The sequence below is a fragment of the Oncorhynchus tshawytscha genome, linkage group LG09 (genome assembly GCF_018296145.1).
Source record: "Oncorhynchus tshawytscha isolate Ot180627B linkage group LG09, Otsh_v2.0, whole genome shotgun sequence".
NCBI classification, from domain to species: Eukaryota; Metazoa; Chordata; class Actinopteri; order Salmoniformes; family Salmonidae; genus Oncorhynchus; species Oncorhynchus tshawytscha.
In genome coordinates, this window is record NC_056437.1 from 59782634 (window position 1) to 59803504 (window position 20871).

Genomic DNA, 20871 nt, shown 5'->3' on the forward strand with positions numbered 1-20871 from the left:
GATAGGGGGAAATAGTAACACAGAAAATAGTAACACAATAAAAACAATAATGAGGCTATATACAAGAAGTACCAGTACCGAGTCAATGTGCAGGGGTACGAGCTTAGGAGATCTTAGACATTTTTGTTCTATGAGATAAACAGACTTTAGCTGATGAAGATTGTGAATTTTGAAGCATTTCTATAATTAAAATAAAATAAGATTTATAATGGCCTGTTTTTGAATTGCGTAAACAACAACTGTAATTGTGTGATGGTGGGGATGCAAGACTGTCTTCCAAACAAAAAACTACAAGCGTGTTTGCCTCAACGGCACAGCTAGGAGAGCCACAAAAAAAAAAGCACCTAAAAGTTGAAAGCTCTTTGCCTGACGACTCACCCTGAATTTCATTCCGCTGCTCTATCGATCGCTACATACATTCAATCTGTAACTGCCATCCTAGAAGTCGTTCGTGTGACTTCAAAATAAGGGACGTTGTACAAAAACAAATTCATCAGCGATCGCATATAAAATCAACAGTGTGATGTTTTTGGATGCAGGCTTGTGTCAGGTGAACTGTTGTGTCCTCACCTTCAGCCTGAAAATGTCCCCATAATCTCCAAAGAGATGTAACTGCTACCAGATTTTTAAATTGCTACTGTCATGATGTTGCCCTCTTTGAGTACATCGAGCACCATCCCCCGCTCTCTGCTTCTACAACCAGACTGCTGTGGGCAGAGTGAGGTCGTAAATTCCTAAGGAAGACCCTGCCTCATGGACACACAGTTATAGAGTAGTTTTGATGGAGACAAAGGAAATCCTTCCACCTCACAGAACGTGAGGTACGAACAAATGTCACGTTCCAGAGAAAGTGTAAAAGATCAGTGAAGAATCCAGCTACAAACTGGTGCGTTTGGAACAACTTGGGAAGCTCAAGAGAGACGGTGTGGCCACATTACCATAACGCTGTTTATATGATAGCCTCTGATATGAGGTTTACATCTAATGGTTGTATAAGATGAATGAGTGAGGATGATACAGTTTGAATAATGGTGTAATATGATTGTGGACTGTTTAATGAAGAAAAGTACAATTCCCTTTTGATTTGAACTAAATCAGAGGACCGCCCCTGAGCCCAGTTAGGGCCAGACATCCTGGGACAGCCCTCTTCTGCCACTCTGAATAAAAACCCACTTTGAGAAATTATCAGTAGACCATGTTTTTCTCCATTAGGGGAGGACTATAAGGTTGAGACCATGTTTTTCTCCAGTAGGAGAGGGACTGAAGGTTGTAGACCATTTTATTATTTTAATTTCACCTTTATTTAACCAGGTAGGCCAGTTGAGAACAAGTTCTCATTTGCAACTGCGACCTGGCCAAGATAAAGCATAGCAGCCGAATTTTTTAACCATACCACGTGGTTAAAACTCTTAGACTATCGATACCGACAGAATAAGTCTTTGATACTAATTACTAGTCTGCAGCTAGGAATTCGGCATCATTGAACGAGAAGAACGACAACTGCCGAAACACCCATTCTATAACGAATGTGACTCTGAACAATCCCCTCTAACCACAACCGAGAGAGGGAGAGAAACGGACAATTCTGCAAAAGAGATCAAGACGACACACTGAGCATAAATATATTGATTGATTGCAATTGTTCCCGAATGAGTGAACGATCATGTGTAAGGGATTAGCATTTTAATTGTTATAATTAACTCTGTAGGGACTTCTTAGTCGACCCACCATTGCCCCTCTGTCTAACAAGCCGCCATGCCGGTTCAGCCCACTAGGGCAAATTCTATCATTTCATGTAACCATATTTACTGTTTGTTTATGCATTTCTGTGAATTACTTAGTTAGTAATAAATAAATGATTTAAGACAATTGATGTATGGATGACTCATAGTCAAGACCGGATTCGTGCAGATAACCAACAATTTACGACGTTTGGAATGAGACTAACGTGAGGTAAAATAAATAAATCATTAATCAGAAGACTATTGATCAGATATGAAAATATCTGAAAGGTTATATTGGGAAATTATAATTTTGTAATCTGAATACTTTCCTTGGTGCCCCCTATTTCCTAGTTAATTACAGTTACACGATTAATTACTTTGATCGCGTTAAACTAATTTACAGGGAATCTTTGATAAAACTATGTCTTCAATTTAATGATAGTAAAGACACAACACTACCATGCTTATCATATTCCTTCTGTAAGAAACATTTCAATTTAGCACTATACATATAGGCCAATTCCCACAAATGTAAAGGGTTAAGGGTGATGGACGGCGTGTGTGCGGTGTGTGAGAGTGTGTGTGTGTTTGTGAGATTCAGCCTCCGTGTCAACTACGTCACGGCGGACACCGAAGATGGATGAATGAGGGAAGGCTAAAATAAAGAAGCTTGGATCAGCTACCTCTGCTACTGCTGACAGTATGAGACACACACACGCGGCTGATTAATACCGCTCTGTCAAACACACAGCTCTACACTGTCACTGCTGAACCTGCATTCTGCTCAGTGCTCTCAGAAAAACTGACCCTGAATCAGTTACTCCTCTTACACAGAGAGTTCTTCACCCAGGTCCTTATCTTATCTACACCACTCTCTTGGTTCTTACGGTGTAGGGTGAAGTTGCCCCTAGATGCTGATCTCGGGTCAGTTTAGCATTTTTCCCACTAATGGTTTAGGTTAAGATTGTGTGTCTGTGTGGAGTCAATCATGGAAAACAAACAACAGACAAAACCATCATAGTGTCTGGCTCGCCCCCCAGGACTTGACCCTCATTTTATTTTCATCGCTGTATTTGTCAGTCCTCTTCCTGTTCCAGAATTGATGTGTAGAAATCCTGTATATGTTTGAATAACTAAGACGGACTCTGCCAGAATGCCATATATACTTCTATTCTACACCAGTCAGCCTGAGGGAGTTGAAAGTCCGTGTTGCCCAGCAACAGCCCCAAAACATCACCGCTCTAGAGGAGATCTGCATGGAGGAATGGACCAAAATACCAGCAACAGTGTGTGAAAACCTTGTGAAGACTTACAGAAAACGTTTGACCTCTGTCATCGCCAACAAAGGGTATATAACAAAGTATTGAGATAAACTTTTGTTATTGACCAAATACTTATTTTCCACCATAATTTGCAAATACATTCATTAAAAATCCTACAAAGTTATTTTCTGGATTTAGTTCCCTAATTTTGTCTGTCATAGTTGAAGTGTACCTATGATGAAAATTACAGGCCTCTCTCATCTTTTTAAGTGGGAGAACTTGCACAATTGGTGGCTGACTAAATACTTTTTTGCCCCACTGTACCTGCTGGAACGTGTGCTACGGGTGGGTGTTGTTATCGTGACCTGTGAACTGAGATAAGGCAGAGCTTTACCTAGCATAGACTTATAGATGACCTGGAGCCAGTGGGTCTGGAGACGAATATGTAGCGAGGGCCAGTCGACTAGAGCATACAGGTCGCAGTGGTGGGTGGTATAAGGTGATTTGGTGACAAAACGGATGGCACTGTGATAGACTGCATCCAGTTTGCTGAGTAGAGTGTTGGAAGCTATTTTGTAGATGACATCGCGGAAGTCGAGGATCGGTAGGATAGTCATTTTACTAGGGTAAGTTTGGCGGCGTGAGTGAAGGAGGCTTTGTTGCGAAATAGAAAGCCAATTCTAGATTTGATTTTGGATTGGAGATGTTTAATATGAGTCTGGAAGGAGAGTTTACAGTCTAGCCAGACACCTATGGTATTAATAGCAGTCCACATATTCTAGGTCGGAACCATCCAGGGTGGTGATGCTAGTCGGGCGAGCGGGTGCAGGCAGCGAATGGTTGAAGAGCATGCATTTGGTTTTAATAGCATTTAAGAGCAGTTGGAGGCCACGGAAAGAGTGTTGTATGGCATTGAAGCTCGTTTGGAGCTTAGTGAGCACAGTGTTCAAGGAAGGGCCAGAAGTATACAGAATGGTGGCATCTGCGTAGAGGTGGATCAGGGAATCGCCCGCAGCAAGAGCGACATCATTGATATATACAGAGAAAAGAGTTGGCCCGAGATTTGAACCCTGTGGTACCCCCATAGAGGCTGCCAGAGGTCCGGACAACATGCCCTCCGATTTGACACACTGAACTGTGCCTGCAAAGTTGTTGGGTATGTACGTACAGTCACGTCATCTTATTGATGAAGCCAGAGACTTATGTGGTGTACTCCTCAATGCCATCGGAAGAATCCCGGAACATATTCCAGTCTGTGCTGTTATGCTCGACCATCTCAGTTTTCCAACACAAAATGGACAAAAAGAGTCGAACCAGCTCACCTGCTTTTACACTATAATTTGACTATCAAATGTTTAATGTTATTTTTGAAAAACATTTTAAAAGGAACAGTTTCACTATATTAAAACGAGACTTCAGTTCACGTAACAGGTTTGACCTTAAAATGAGGGACAGACATAAATGAATCATTAATCACATTAAATAAATAATAATCTCCTGAATGACTTTGTCAAGCAACTAAATAACTAGGGCTTTACAACGATGGTGAAAATGTGGAGAAAGTCAAAGAGGGTGCACAGAGGACATGTCAACTTGCAGAATTTTGGCACTTCACCAAGTCTTTATTCATTTAATAAAATTATGTGGTCTTTATTAAACATCAGCCCCTTTTTTTTCAATTTTCGCCTAAAATGACATACCCAAATCTAACTGTCTGTAGCTCAGGCCCTGAAGCAAGGATATGCATATTCTTGGTACCATTTGAAAGGAAACACTTTGAAGATGATGGAAATGTGAAAGGAATGCAGTAGAATATAAAACAATAGATCTGGTAAAAGATAATACAAAGAAAAAAAAAACTTCTTTTGTTTTTTTTGTACCATCATCTTTGAAATGCAAGAGAAAGGCCATAATGTATTATTCCAGCACAGGTGCAATTTACATTTTGGCCACTAGATGGCATCAGTGTATGTGCAACGGTTTAAACTGATCCAATTAAACATTGCATTTGTGTTCAACATTTTGTATCAAGACTGCCCAAATGTGCCTAATCTGTATATTAAAACTTTTTCGGGAAGTGTGCGTTCTCTAATTCTCTCCTTCTCTCTTTCTTTCTCTCTCTCGGAGGGAGGACTTGAGCCCTAGGACCATGCCCCAGGACTACCTGACATGATGACTCCTTGCTGTCCCCAGTCCATCTGACCGTGCTGCTGCTCCAGTTTCAACTGTTCTGCTTTATTATTATTCGACCATGCTGGTCATTTATGAACATTTGAACATCTTGGCCATGTTCTGTTATAATCTCCACCCGGCACAGCCAGAAGAGGACTGGCCACCCCACATAGCCTGGTTCCTCTGTAGGTTTCTTCCTAGGTTTTGGCCTTTCTAGGGAGTTTTTCCTAGCCACCGTGCTTCTACACCTGCATTGCTTGCCGTTTGGGGTTTTAGGCTGGGTTTCTGTACAGCACTTTGAGATATCAGCTGATGTACGAAGGGCTATATAAATAGATTTGATTTGATTTGATTGCCTCTTTACTGGAATAGTGTCTTTGTTATTTTTTTCAACTGCTGATAGGCCCTTTAATATTAACAGCCTTGTAAAAATGCAATATTGGTGCACAATTTCTCCTTAAAATATCAAAGGGACGCAAAAGGTACCCTTTTCGTGGAATGACCCAGACATCCTTGAACTGCCTCAAACTTCAAGTCTGAAGACACACACACGCTCGCACACACAACTGTCTATCTTTTTAAAGTCTCCTCAAACTGTAATTCTGAAAGTGTTGTTATGACAACACACCCTTCAAATCATCCCCCGTCAGCAAAAAGAGCAACAACGAGATAACGCAGCAAAGCTCAATCATCACACAGGGGCAGCACATTGAAGTGACAACCACTAACACTGCACTGTTCTTACCGAGACACCCTGCAGCTCAATGTAAGAGGCTCTCTGACAGGCAGACCGACAGACCGAAAGAGAAACAGAAAGACAGACAGAGAGACAGATATCACTACTCTCTGTAGCCCATCAGTCAACACTACTTTCTCTAAGGCCACATCACATCTCAGCTTCTACTGTCTGAAGTCAGGTCACATGGTCAGTAAAAACCCTTGTTACAATTCGAGACTTGTTCATGACAAAACGATTGAAACTAGTTCTAGCTATAACTAGGATCCAGAAAAAAAATAACTCTTGGCCCTAATTTCTATAAATAAGACGATGCATGTATAAACATACGGCGTATGTGATACTGCAAAACGTTTAGACCATATCCCATTAGGATGTTGTATAGACTACCAACTCTGTTTATTCTCCGCAGGCCACATGGAGGAAAGCAACACGGGCCACAAGCAACCAAAACAACACAAATATTTAAATGTTAAACAATCCCCTGGTTAACACTGCTAGCCGGTGTTTTGGCATTGTCAGCTCATATGAGGCTGACAAGGCAATAAGGAAACAAAAACATGGACTCATTTCCAAGGGTGTCCATTCATAGTCAGAGGGGGAGGAGACAATATGAAAACTATGAGTGGTCTGTATGAGTGGCCCATTCAGAATCAATGAGCCTGGGAAAGGGAGTGTGTGTGTGTGTTTGTGAGCAGGTGTTTATAAGCAGGTGTGTATGCTTATTTAAACAGGTGTGTGTTTATATGAACAACAGTGTGTGTGATGTTTTGTGTGTGTGACAAGAGCGTGTGTCAGCTATGTTTTATTCATGTTTTATGTTTGACTCAATTAGCTTGGGAACAATACGCTGTCCTTAATGGGTGTGGTTTAGCTCTGCCTGCCTGCCTGTCTGTCTGTGTCTATGGATGGATGGATGGCACACTGACCGCTAAGCGCTATGCTAACACAGTGCTTGTGAATTAGAATGGTAATAATATGGGAACCGGCTCATACACAGGGTTGTGCTAATGAGATACAGGCTAATGCTAGGTGGGTAAACTAGCAGAAGTGGTGGAGGAATACAGGATTCTGAGATATAGATGCTAGGTAAATATAGATGCTAGGTAAAGCCCCAGCTCACTGGTCACCATAGCAGCACCCACTCGTAGCACACGCTCCAGCAGGTATATTTCACTGGTCACCGGCAAAGCCAATTCCTCTTTGGCCGCCTTTCTTTCCAGTTCTCTGCTGCCAATGACTGGAACGAAGTGCAAAAATCACTGAAGCTGGAGACTCACTAACTTTAATACTGTTATTTATATTTTTTGCTCCTAAACACCCCAGTATCTCAACTTGCACATTCATCTTCTGCACATCTATCACGCCAGTGTTTAATTGCTAAATTGTAATTATTTCCACACTATGGCCTATTTATTGCCTTACCTCCCTCTTGGCCAGGTCACAGTTGTAAATGAGAACTTGTTCTCAACTGGCATAACTAGTTAAATAAAGGTGAAATAAAAAATATACACCACATGGGTCTGGCAGCTACCGCTGTGTGCGCAGTGTGTGTGTAGTGTGTGTGTGTGCAGTAGAGGTCGGCCGATTAATTAGGGCAGATTTCAAGTTTTCATAACAATCGGTAATTGGCCTTTTTTGGCGCCGATTATGTCCGATTACATTGCAATCCACGTGGAGACTGCGTGGCAGGCTGACCACCTGTTACGCGAGTGCAAGAGCCAAGCTAAGTTGCTAGCTAGCATTAAACTTTATTTTTAACAATCTTAACATAATCACTACTTAACTACACTTGGTTGATGATATTACTAGTTTAACTAGCTTGTCCTGCGTTGCATATAATCAATGCGATGCCGGTTAATTTATTATTGAATCACAGCCTACTTCAACTTCGCAAAAAAAACACACACAATCGTTGCACAAATGTACCTAACCATAAGCATCAATGCCTTTCTTAAAATCAATACACAGAAGTATATTTTTTGAAACCTGCATATTTAGTTAAAATAAATGCATGTTAGCAGGCAATATTAACTAGATAAATTGTCACTTCTCTTGCGTTCAGTACAAGCAGAGTCAGGATATAAGCAGCAGTTTGGGCCGCCTGGCTCATTGCGAACTTTGTAAAGACCATTTCTTCCTAACAAAGACGGTAATTAATTTGCCAGAATTTTACATAATTATGACATAACATTGCAGGTTGTGCAATGTAACCTCAATATGTAGACTTAGGGTTGCCACCCGTTCGATAAAACACGGAACGGTTACGTATTTCACTGAAAGAATAAACGTTTTGTTTTCAAAATTATAGTTTCCGGATTTTACCATATTACTGACCAAAGGCTTGTATTTCTGTGTGTTAATTATACTATAATTAAGTCTATGATTTGATATTTGATAGAGCAATCTGACTGAGTGGCGGAAGGCAGCAGGCTCGTAAGCATTCATTCAAACAGCACTTCACTGCGTTTGCCAGCAGCTCTTAGTAATGTTTGAAGCACAGACTCATGTTAAAAGGAACCACCAACTTTGATTTGTTCTCATGTTCTAAACATTTTCTAAATGTTAGCTTTTTTACATATTGCACTTTTACTTTCTTCTCCAACTGTGTTTTTGCATTATTTCAACCAAATTGAACATGTTTCATTATTTATTTGAGACTAAATTGATTTTATTTATGTGTTAAAATAAAAGTGTTAATTGCTCATTCAATATTGTTGCAATTGTCATTATTAAATATGTATATAAAAATCGGCCGATTAATCAGTTTCGGCTATTTTTGGTCCTCCAATAATCGGTACTGGCGTTGAAAAATCATAGTCGGTTGACCTCTAGTGTGCAGAGTGTGCACTGCGCACAATTAATGTGTGTTAAAAAGAAAGTGAGTGTGTGTGTGTGTGTGTGTGTGTGTGAGCGCAGTGTGTGTGTGAAAGAGAAAGACAGATTGAGATAGTGTGCGGGTGGGTGGATGACACTGCTGTACAGTGCCTTGCAAAAGTATTCACCCCTTGGTGTTTTTCTTATTTCGTTGCATTACAACCTGTAATTTAAATGGATTGTAATGTATGTAATGGACATACACAAAACAGTCCCAAATTGATGAAGTGAAATTTAAAAAATAACTTGTTTCAAAAAATTACAAATATTTAAAAAATGAAAAGTGGTGCGTGCATATGTATTCACCCCCTTTGCTATGAAGCCCCTAAATAAGATCTGGTGCAACCAATTAACTTCAAAAGTCACATAATTAGTGAAATAAAGTCCACCTGTGTGCAATCTAAGTGTCACATGATCTCAGTACATATACACCTGTTCTGAAAGGCCCCAGAGTCTGCAACACCACTAAGCAAGGGGCACCACCAAGCAAGGAGCTCTCCAAACAGGTCAGGGACAAAGTTGTGGAGAAGTACTGATCAGTGTTGGGTTATAAAAAAAATATCCCAAAATTTGAACATCCCACGGAGCACCATTAAATACATTATTAAAAAATGGAAAGAATATGGCACCGCTACAAACCTGCCAAGAGAAGGCCGCCCACCAAAACTCACAGACCAGGCAAGGAGGGCATTAATCAGAGAGGCAACAAAGAGACCAAAGATAACCCTGAAGGAGCTGCAAAGCTACACAGTGGAGATGGGAGTATCCGTCCATAGGACCACTTTAAGCCGTACACTCCACAGAGCTGGGCCTTACGGAAGAGTGGCCAGAAAAAAGTAATTGCTTAAAGAAAAAAATAAGCAAACACGTTTGGTGTTCGCCAAAAGGCATGTGGGAGACTCCCCAAACATATGGAAGAAGGTACTCTGGTCAGTTGAGACTAAAATTGAGCTTTTTGGCCATCAAGGGAAACGCTATGTCTGGCGCACACCCAACACCTTTCATCATCCCGAGAACATCATCCCCATAGTGAAGCATGGTGGTGACAGCATCATGCTGTGGGGATGTTTTTCCATCGGCAGGGTCTGGGAGACTGGTCAGAATTGAAGGAATGATGGATGGCGTTAAATACAGGGAAATTCTTGAGGGAAACCTGTTTCAGTCTTCCAGAGATTTGAGACTGGGACGGAGGTTCACCTTCCAGCAGGACAATGACCCTAAGCAAACTGCTAAAGCAACACTTGAGTGGTTTAAGGGGAAACATTTAAATGTCTTCGAATGGCCTAGTCAAAGCCCAGACCTCAATCCAACTGAGAATCTGTGGTATGACAAAGATTTCTGTACACCAGCGCAACCCATCCAACTTGAAGGAGCTGGAGCAGTTTTGCCTTGAAGAATGGGCAAAAATCCCAGTGGCTAGATGTGCCAAGCTTATAGAGACATACCCAAGAGACTTGCAGCTGTAATTGCTGCAAAAGGTGTCTCTACAAAATATTGACGTTGGGGGGGGTGATAGTTATGCACACTCAAGTTTTCTGTTTTTTTTTTGTCTTATTTCTTGTTTGTTTCACAATAAAAACATATTTTGCATATTCAAAGTGGTAGGTATGTTGTGTAAATCAAACGATACAGACCCCCCAAAAATCAATTTAAATTCCAGGTTGTAAGGCAACAAAATAGGAAAAATACCAAGCAGGGTGAATACTTTCGCAAGACACTGTACATCTAAGCAACTCAACACAAATGAGCCTGTGCTGAGGCACCATCTTCCCCTTCTACAAGAGCACCCTCCTCACCAACATACACACACATCGTGTCTGAGATGCTTCTATGTATGCAGTTTCTTCTTTGAGACTCCCTAGAGGGGGTGAGACTCATGACAGTGCTCTAAGTGGAGGTTGGGGAGTGACAGTGAGGAGAAAAGATGGGTTGGGGGAAGAGAAAGAAAGAAAGAAAGAAAGAAAGAAAGAAAGAAAGAAAGAAAGAAAGAGAGAAAGAAAGAAAGAGAGAAAGAAAGAAAGAAAGAAAGAGAGAAAGAAAGAAAGAAAGAAAGAAAGAAAGAAAGAAAGAAAGAAAGAAAGAAAGAAAGAAAGAAAGAAAGAAAGAAAGAAAGAAAGAAAGAGAGAAAGAAAGAAAGAGAGAAAGAAAGAAAGAAAGAAAGAGAGAAAGAAAGAAAGAGAGAAAGAAAGAAAGAAAGAGAGAAAGAAAGAGAGAGAGGTTAGGGAGTGACAGTGAGGAGAAAGAATGGGGAGAGGGAGAAAGAGAGAATGGTCCCAGTGGACCCCCATGTTAAACAGATGGGGATTGCTGTGCAGGTGTGCAGTGATTTAATCACACTGCACCAATTTAATGAGTCATCACAGGAGAAAAGCACACAGGCACACACACACACCTTCCCCAAACACACACAACCCCAACTCAATCCTACATCAAATGGCTCCCTAACAGTGATCCCATACTGGGTTCCCTCACAGTGATCCCATACTGAATGGACTACCAACCTGCACCTTATTCATTTGTAGTCTATGTCCCTGACTGCTGCTCCTCTCTCCTGCCCCGGATAGCACAGTGCAAGACTACTGCCTTTTTAAAATTACACAGTCATGAATGAGGTCCCCTGTGCTGCTCTCATCTCTAACCCACACCCATATACACAGGCTGAGAGGCAGAGAAAGAGAAAGTGTGTGTGTGTGCGCTCGCAAGAACATGCGTGAGGGTGTTTAAATCGTATTCAAGTGTGTGTGAACATCATCATAAACATAAAAGGACCAGAAATGAACCTGATTCAAAGCTTTGGCAGACAAACTCAGAAGAGAGAGAATGGAGGGGGAGACAGAAGGAGAAAGAGAGGGGGAGAGAAAGAAAGAAAATGCTGCAGAGAAGAGAGGCCCGAAAATCTAAATGCTTTTTGGGCCCCGCCGTTTCAAACCAGCCAAACGAGAGAAAAAAAGAAGAGAGAGGGGGAAAAAGGAGAGAGGAAGCTTGATCTCATTTGCATTCTTTGGTTTCACTGTCAAGGGCATCCATGTCAGTGTGTGTGTATGTGCCAACTGCTTTTGGGTGTGTGTCTCTGTGGGGGGTGGGGGGGAAGACACAGAGAACGAAAGAGAGAGAGATAGAGGGTGTGTGTGAGCTGTCTGCTTCTGTGTGTGTGAGATGAGAGACTGGGACATGCTGCACATATTTTTGGGGCAAGATAAAGCTGGCAGAAAGAGAAGAATCCCTTTGTTTTGGCTTGGTCGATGCGTTACGTCTTTTCAAACTCTGTGCGTTTATAGTTGTTCCGTTTTGTTATTGCAGATTGCAGTTACCTCAAATGAACTCCTTTCAGATGAAAGCGTATCGCTCTGCAATATGCCTCATTTGAATATGTGGTTGTGTGTATAAGGTAAAGTGCATCAGTGCCTGTGTGTGTCAAATAAAAGAAAAAGTTATTTGACAACAACAGGTGCAGACTAATAGTGAAATGCTTACTTACGGGCCATTCCCGACAACGCAGCGAGAAAGAAAATCGAGAAATAATAGAAAGTATTGATAAATATCCTCTGTAGAGCCTTGCGGTCGTATGCCAAGCTGTTGCCATACTAAGCAGTGATGCAGCCAGTCAATATGTTCTCAATGGTGCAGCTGGGGAACTTTGAGGATCTGAGGGTTGATGCCAAATATTTTCAGCCTCCTGAGGAAGAGGCGTTGTCATGCCCTCTTCACCACTGTGTTGGTGTGTTTGAACCGCGATAGGTCCTTAGTGATGTGGACAACGGGGAACTTGAAGCTCTCGATCCGCTCCACTACAGCCCCATCGATGTAAATTTGTCTTACTGACATTGAGGGAGAGGTTATTGTCCTGGCAGCACACAGCCCTGAGCACCTCCCTATAGGCTGTCTCATTGTGGTCGGGGATCAGGCCTACCACCATTGTGTCGTCAACAAACTTAATGATTGTGTTGGAGTTGTGCACGGCCACATAGTTGTGGGTAAACAGGGAGTACAGAAGGGGACAAAGCATGCACCCCTGAGGGGCACCTGTTTTGAGGGTCAGCATGGTGGATCTGTTGTTGCTGCCGGCGGCCTGTCAGGGAGTCCAGGATTTAGTTGCAGAGGGGGGTGTTCAGTCCCAGGGTCCTGAGCTTGGAGGGCATTATGGTGTTGAACACTGAGCTGTAGTCAATGAACAGCATATTGGAGCCGACCCCCACGACGCCGGGAGTCCAGTATGGATTTGTCAGCGTACGCCGGGCTCCTCTCAATATCCAGGGGGGGTGGCCACCGGCCAGAAAAGAGAGACATGAAAAGAGGGTGAGATACGGAAGTGACTGGGCAATTGTAACCTGCATGTCACCTCATTGACCCTCCAGAGAACCTTGAACGGCTCCACAAACCAGGGGCTCAGTTTCCTGCAGAGCAGCCGGAGTGGGAGGTTCCTGGTAGAGAACCAGACGCGATCCCCAGGATGGAACACAGGGCTCTCACTGCAGTGACGGTTTGCCTGTTCCTTCTGACGATGGACAGCGCGCTGGAGTCTCAAGTGCGCGTTGTTCCACACCTCCTCCACGCGCCGGAACCACTCATCTTCCGCAGGAACCGCAGTCTGGACCGGGGTCCATGGGGCAAGGGCCGACTGGAAACCCAACACACACTGGAAGGGGGTCAACCCATTGGAGGAGTGACGAAGAGAGTTCTGGGCGTACTCTGCCTAAGGAAGGAAACGTGCCCACTCACCCTTTCGGTCCTGACAGTTACTCCTCAGGAACCTCCCCAGCTCCTGATTCATCCTCTCCACCTGCCCATTAGACTGAGGCTGATATACAGATGTGAGGCTAACCGTGACCCAGAGCTTCTCCAAGAAGGCCTTCCATACTCGGGATGTGAATTGGCGGCCACGGTCCGAGACGATGTCCTCCGGAAGGCCATAATGCCAGGAGACCTGCTGGAAGAGTGCCTCAGCGACCTCGAGAGCAGTGGGAAGACCAGGCTCAGGGAATATACGACATGACTTGGAGAATATATCCACATCCACCAGAATGTTGGTGAAACCATCAGAAGGGGGAAGATCAGTAACAAAGTCAATGGATAGATGGGACCAAGGTCGTTGAGGCACGGGGAAGCGGCAGGAGCTGCTCCCTGCTGGAGCACTATGGGGGAACTTGGTTTGACCACACATGGAACAGGAGTTTACATACCGAGTAACATCCTGCACCAAGTATTTCTCAGTGATGGAATGGACGGTGTGAGAAATACCTGGATGTCCAGCAACGACAGCTGTGTGTGCCCAGGTCATCTTCCGATCCCTTATCCCTGTGGGAATATAAATGCGTGTGGGAGGACCATTCCGGGGTGCGGGCTCCCTCTCTAGAGCTTGGCGGAAGTCCACATCTACGTCCCAAACCACTGGACCCACGACTCGGGAGGATGGGATTATGGGTGCCCTCTGGACAGGAGCCTCTCCCGAATCGTAGATACAGGACAGGGCATCAGCCTTGATGTTCTTAGAACCTGGGCGATAGGTCAGCGTGATGTCGAACCTGGTGAAGAAGAGGGCCCACCTGGCTTGGCGCGGATTCATTCTCCTCGCTGTCTGCATGTATTTAAGGTGCTGATGGTCGGTGAGGATGACGAATGATTCCTTGGCACCCTCCAGCCAGTGTCTCCACTCCTGTAATGCCATCTTCATCGCCAAGAGCTCCCGATCGCCAACGTCGTAATTCCTCTCTGTGGGGGACAGTTTCTTGGAGAAGAAAGCACAAGGACACAATTTTAGTGGGTCCCCCTGTCTTTGTGACAAAATTGCCCCCACACCCACCTCCGATGTGTCTACCTCAACCACAAAAGGTAGCGTTGGGTCTGGGTGTTTTAGCAATAGGGAGGAGATGAAACGCCCCTTGAGGAGACGAAAGGCCTCGTCGGCTGCTGGAGACCAAACCAACCTACGAGCCCCACCCTTGAGGAGGGAGGTGAGAGGGGCGACGACGGCACTGAAGTTCCTGGTGAAGCGGCGGTAAAATGTTAGCAAACCCCAAAAACCATTGTAAACCGGTGTAACCCGTTAATGGTGGTTGGGACTGGACATGATCTTACCGCATCTACCCTCTTGTCCTCCATCTTCACTCCCTGCAGGCTGATTTGGTAGCCCAAGAAGGAGACCGCCCTCTGGTGGAATTGGCACTTCTCCGGCCTTGATGAACAGATAGTTAGCCAAGCGGCGTTACAGTACTGCTCGAACGTGAGTGATGTGATCTTCCAGGGTGGTCGAGAAGATCAGGATGTCATCGATGTACAAAATCACCTGAAGTCCAAGCATGTTCCTGAACACCTCGTTGACGAATGCCTGGAACACTGACGGAGCATTGGCTAAGCCAAAGGGCATAACCAAGTACTCATAGAGACCAGACATCGTGCTGAACGCCGTCTTCTACTCATCCCCCTCCCGGATGCGAATGAGATTGTAGGCACTCCTCAGGTCCAGTATTGTGAATAACCGGGCTCCGAGGAGCTGCTTGATGGCTGACGGCACCAGCGGGAGAGGGTACCGATACTTTGTGGTGATATCATCGAGTCCACAGTAGTCGATACAAGGGTGTAATCCTCCCTACTTGGCCTCGTAGAAGAAACCAGCTGACGCAGGGGACATGGACCTTTGGATGAAACCCTGTTGGAGCGCCTCTTGTATGTAGTCCTCCATGACCTGGGTCTCAGCCACTGACACAGGGTAGATGCATCTGTGCGGAGGTGTAGCACCAGAAAACTGGTCAATGGCACTGTCCCAGGGGTGATGAGGAGGGAGACAGGTAGTGCGGGTCTTGGAGAATACTTCCCTTAGATCCTGATATTCCTCCAGGATGTTGGGCTGGAGGGAAACCACAGGACTCTCAACCGACGTGGAACGACAGGGGACAGGAAAGCAGGTCTTCTGGCATTCAGGTGACCATTCTCATCCTCGACTGTGAGATGGTAGGGTTATGGCACTGAAGCCAAGGTAGGCCAAGGATGATCTTGTGAACTGGTGCACTGGTGATGAAGAAGGGGATGTTTTCCTGGTGATTGGGCTCCACGGTGAGGGGTTGGGTGATGTGTGTGATAGAGGCTGACAGTCAAGACCTTGAAAAGGAGAGGAGAGCGGGTAGGTAGTAATATTGAGAGAGGAGACAAGGGTCTGATCCATAAAATTCCCTGCGGCACCGGAATCTACTAAAGCTGTAGACACAGGGCATGAGGGACAGTCAGCCAGAATGATGGGTACTAAAAAGAGTCTGACAGGAAGAGCAGTAGATGTAATAATCACTCCTAGTCCAGGGATGTAACATCACATGATCGTCCCTCTGCTCCAGTGGATCAGGAATTCTGACGTAACGGACACCGCTGGCGCTTGTGCCCTCCCTGGCATCTGAGCCCCAGCTGCATCCGTCTGCGACATTCTGCCGCGGGAAGGCGTGTGACCCCTACCTCCATGGGGTTCAGGCTCTGATCCCAAACACTCCCCGAAAGAGGGAGAGAAGCAATGTAGATGCCGACGCTCCTTGAGGTTATCCAGATGGATGGCCATCGCAATGAGTTCAGGGTGAGGTTGTCATCTCGGCAGGCCAGTTCCGTCTGGACCTCCTCGCGCAGACCTCTTCTAAATAACGTGCTGAGCGCAGGCTCATTCCATCCACTGGAAGCTGCTACTGCCTGGAAGGTGTGCGTAATGATGAATCCCAGGGCCGGTGGTTAGTACTCTGGCGACGTCAGAGGGGAGGAGCAGGAGCAAACGTGACATGATGCAGCACTCCATCCCTCTCCTTCCTTGTCAAATAGCCCTTACACAGCCTGGAGGTATGTTTTGGGTGATTGTCCTGTTGAAAAACAAATGACAGTCCCACTAAGCGCAAACCAGATGGGATGGCTTATCTCTGCAGAATGCTGTGGTAGCCATGCTGGTTAAGTGTGCCTTGAATTCTAAATAAATCACTGACAGTGTCACCAGCCCCACACCACCACCTCCATGCTTCCCCGTGGGAACCACACATGTGGAGATCATCTCTGCATCTCTCAAAGACATGGCAGTTAGAACTAAAAATCTCAAATTTGGACTCTTCTTCTTATTGGTGTCCTTTAGTAGTGGTTTCTTTGCAGCAATTCGACCATGAAGGCCTGATTCACGCAGTCGCTTCAGAACAATTGATGTTGAATTTCCGGATTCACTGACCTTCATGGCTTAAAGTATTAATCGACTGTTGTTTCATTTTGCTTATTTGAGCTGTTCTTGCCATAATATGGACTTGGTCTTTTACCAAATAGGTCTATCTTCTGTATACCACCCCTACCTTGTCACAACACAACTGAATGGCTCAAACAAAAATAAATTCCACAAATTAACATTTAACAAGGCACACCTGTTAATTGAAATGCATTCAAGGTGACTGACAACCTCATGAAGCTGGTTGAGTGTGCAAAGCAGTCATCCAGGCAAAGGGTGGCTACTTTGAAGAATCTCAAATCTAAAGGCTTTACTGCACTCACTCACTCAATCACCCCGACTCACTAGTTGTGTGTGTGGCTGCGCGCAAGAGCCCCTCTAGTCCATGGAGCCTATCACAACCACAGCCTACAAGCACACATGGCCACACATGGGCACACATGGGCACACATAAACGCACCACAGTACTCTGACCCAGACAGTTCTCTCTCTCCTGTCTGTGACTAAAATAAAACCTGAGTGAAAGGTTCGGACTAGAGGTCGACCGATTAATCGATACGGCGATTTCAATTTTTCATAACAACCGGTAATCAGCCTTTTTTTTGACTCCGATTACATTGCAATCCACGAGGAGACTGTGTGGCAGGCTGACCACCTGTTACGAGATTACAGCAAGGAGCCAAGCTAAGTTGCTAGCTAGCATTAAACTTATCTTATAAAAAAACAATCAATCTTAACATAATCACTAGTTAACTACACATGGTTGATGATATTACTAGTTTAACTAGCCTGTCCTGCGTTGCATATAATCAATGCGGTGCCTGTTATTTTATCATCGAATCACAGCCTACTTCGCCAAACGGCTGATGATTTAACTAAAGCGCATTCGGGAAAAAAGCTAAATCGTTGCACAAATCAACCTAACCATCAACATCAATGCCTTTCTTAAAATTAATACACAGGTATATTTTTTGAAACCTGCATATTTAGTTAAAAGAAATTCATGTTAGCAGGCAATATTAACTGGGGAAACTGTGTCGCTTCTCTTGCGTTCAGTGCAAGCAGAGTCCGGGTATATCCAGCTATTTGTACCACCTGGCTCGTTGCGAACTTTGTGAAGACCATTTCTTCTTAACAAAGACCGTAATTAATTTGCCAGAATTTTACATAATTATGACATAACATTGAAGATTGTGTGTGGTTGCCACCCGTTCAATAAAATACGTAACAGTTCCGTATTTCACTGAAAGAATAAACGTTTTGTTTTCTTAATGATAGGTCATTAATATGGTCAAATCCAGAAACTAAGGTTCGTATTTCTGTGTGTTTATTATATTATAATTAGTTCTATGATTTGCTATTTGATAGAGCAGTCTGACTGAGCGGTGGTAGGCAGCAGCAGGCTTGTAAGCATTCATTCAAACAGCACTTTCCTGCGTTTGCCAGCAGCTCTTCGCAGTACTTGAAGCACAGAGGTTTATGAATTTAAGCCCTTTCCGAGATTAGGCTGGCAATACTATAGTGCCTATAAGAACATCCAATAGTCAAAGGTATATGAAATACAAATGGTATAGAGAGAAATAGTCCTATAATAACTACAATCTATAAGTTCTTAGCTGGGAATATTGAAGACTCATGTTATTCGAACCACCAGCTTTCATATGTTCTCATGTTCTGAGCAAGGAACTTAAAAGTTAGCTTTTTTACATGGCACATATTGCACTTTTACTTTCTTCTCCAACAATGTGTTTTTGCATTATTTAAACCAAATGTAACATCTTTCATTATTTATTTGAGACGAAATTGATTTTATTTATGCATTATATTAAGTTCAAATAAAAGGGTTCATTCAATATTGTTGTAATTGTCACCGTTACAAATATATATATAAACATCGGCCGATTAATCGGTATTGGCTTTTTTTTTTGGCCCTCCAATAATCGGTATCGGCGTTGAAAAATCATAATCGGTCGACCTCTAGTTCGGACAAGAGAGAGTAGCTTTTCTCAGCAAAAATACATCAGACATTAGAGTGTATGTATAAGAGAGATAGAGAAAGAGCGAGAGAGGGAGAAAGACAGAGAGCGAGATGGAGAAAGCAAGAACGTTTGAAAAAGAGAGCGAGCGAGAGTGAGAAAGAACGAGAAAGAGGGAGCGAGAAAGAGAAATTAAGACAATGACATTGCTGAGGAAAGGGATGGGTTGAAAGGATGAGTAACCCTGAGATGGAGGATGAGGGACTCACTGGGTGTTTGGCAGAGATTCTTCCAGTCACTGCACTGGTCTGGTACCATGTGGACGAGATGAAGTTCTTGGGGACAGAGACAGAGAGAGAGAGAGAGAGCAATGAAAGAGGGAGGACAAAGAGAGGGAGGAGAGGGAGAGAAGCGAGAGAGGAAGAAAGAGAGCAGTTCAACATGTAACAACCAACCAAACATCAAAAGTCTCTTTGTACATGTCATTAAGAAATTCCAGAGAACAGACTCAAAGCTACATTTCCATACAGAGCTTTTGCAATAAACAAAAGCTTCAAAAGACAATTAACTAGTACTGCCCTCTAGTGTTTGTTATAGGGAATGAAGAAGAGATAGAAAGGTCCCTCCATTTAAATGTTTTTACTCCTTGGCCCCTTATTCACAAAGCTTGTCAGAGTAGGAGTGCAGAAGATCAGCTACTTTAGAGATGCTTTAATCCCAGCCTGAGCGTCTGTGCTCACCTTACTCATCATACAAGACAGAACCCCGTCGACGAAGCTGGACTTGATCTTATGAACCTGGGGGGTAAGAAAAACACACACACAAAGTCATATAGTAATGTAGTAATGTGAGCAGATACCAATGAATCAATCAATCAGTCAGTCAAACATATTGTGTTCATCACTGACCTGTCTGTATTCGAGAATGATCTTCGGCAGGGGGTGCAGGTCCTGGAGCTGCAACAACTACACACAGAGAAGAGAGGCGTCACTACCTCATACTACTGAAGGGCAATGCAAATGTGTGTGTTTGTATCAGCGCGTGCATCTCTCACAACAGCCTCAGATGTAGACTGCTGTTGTTTGTTGAGAGTCTTGGGGAGCTTCTTGTTTTCACAGCGCTCATGCAGATGCAGCTTTTCAAACAGAACCTGTAGAGAGCAGGATTAGGACAGCACACACACATACATAGTACCTATAAACACGCCTATACACACACACTGACCGTCCTGAGCTGGGTGCTGCTGGTCACTAGAAACATCTGGCCTGCTGCCTGGTGGGCCTCGTGCTCTAGCTGCTTCATCTTAGTCTGACAGGGAGGGGGGGAGAGAGAGAGGAGGGGTAGAGAGAGAGTGGGGAGGGGAGGGGGAGAGGGAGGGACAGAAAGAGGGGAAGAGAGGTGGAGGTTGAGAAGGGGGAGAGCAGGAACAGAGAGGGGGGAGAGAGGGGAGAGAGAGAGGCAGAGAGAGAGGATGGGAGAGAAAGGGGGAGAGAGAAGGGTTGCTGTGAGGACAGGGAGATAATCATCAGTACAGGGACTTATCACTGCTCTCTCCTAAACCTCGGGCAGAGCTGGGCTAATCTGACTGCTATACACACTCTTCAATGTCTGTGTGCCAGTATACGTGTGCCAGAGTGTGTGTGTTCTCCTATGTTTGATATATTTCATCTTTGTTCTCGAAATCAAACAACACATTCCACCAAAGGGTTTCCCTCTGGCTTTCAGACAACACAGCACAATAACGTGTGTGCGTGTGTGTGCGTTGCTTCTGTTCTCTTTTTCTGTTTCAAAGCATATGGTAATCAGTTATTTTATCTCAGAGAGAGATGCAACATGTTCTGTTGTTAAGAGTGTCCTTTCATGTTAAGAGAGAGAGACAGACAAATACATGAAGACTCAATTGCCATCCAATACCTCTATTGGCTCCAAAGGCTCCAGCCACCCGTCATAT

General features: G+C 44.1%; 1 protein-coding gene across 1 annotated transcript in view; it reads right to left on the reverse strand.

Annotated features, from left to right (window-relative positions):
* Nucleotides 1–19921, reverse strand: part of LOC112214621 (DNA polymerase nu-like) — a 66995-nt gene extending 47074 nt beyond the window's left edge. Inside the window, exons 1-3 of the mRNA XM_042327157.1 lie at nucleotides 19829–19921; nucleotides 19661–19717; nucleotides 19190–19255 (exon numbers count right to left, since the gene is read on the reverse strand). Coding sequence (XP_042183091.1) covers nucleotides 19190–19255; nucleotides 19661–19672 — 78 coding nt within the window. The 5' untranslated portion in view covers nucleotides 19673–19717; nucleotides 19829–19921. The remainder of the gene's footprint in view (nucleotides 1–19189; nucleotides 19256–19660; nucleotides 19718–19828) is intronic.
* Between the last annotated feature and the right edge of the window lie 950 nt (nucleotides 19922–20871).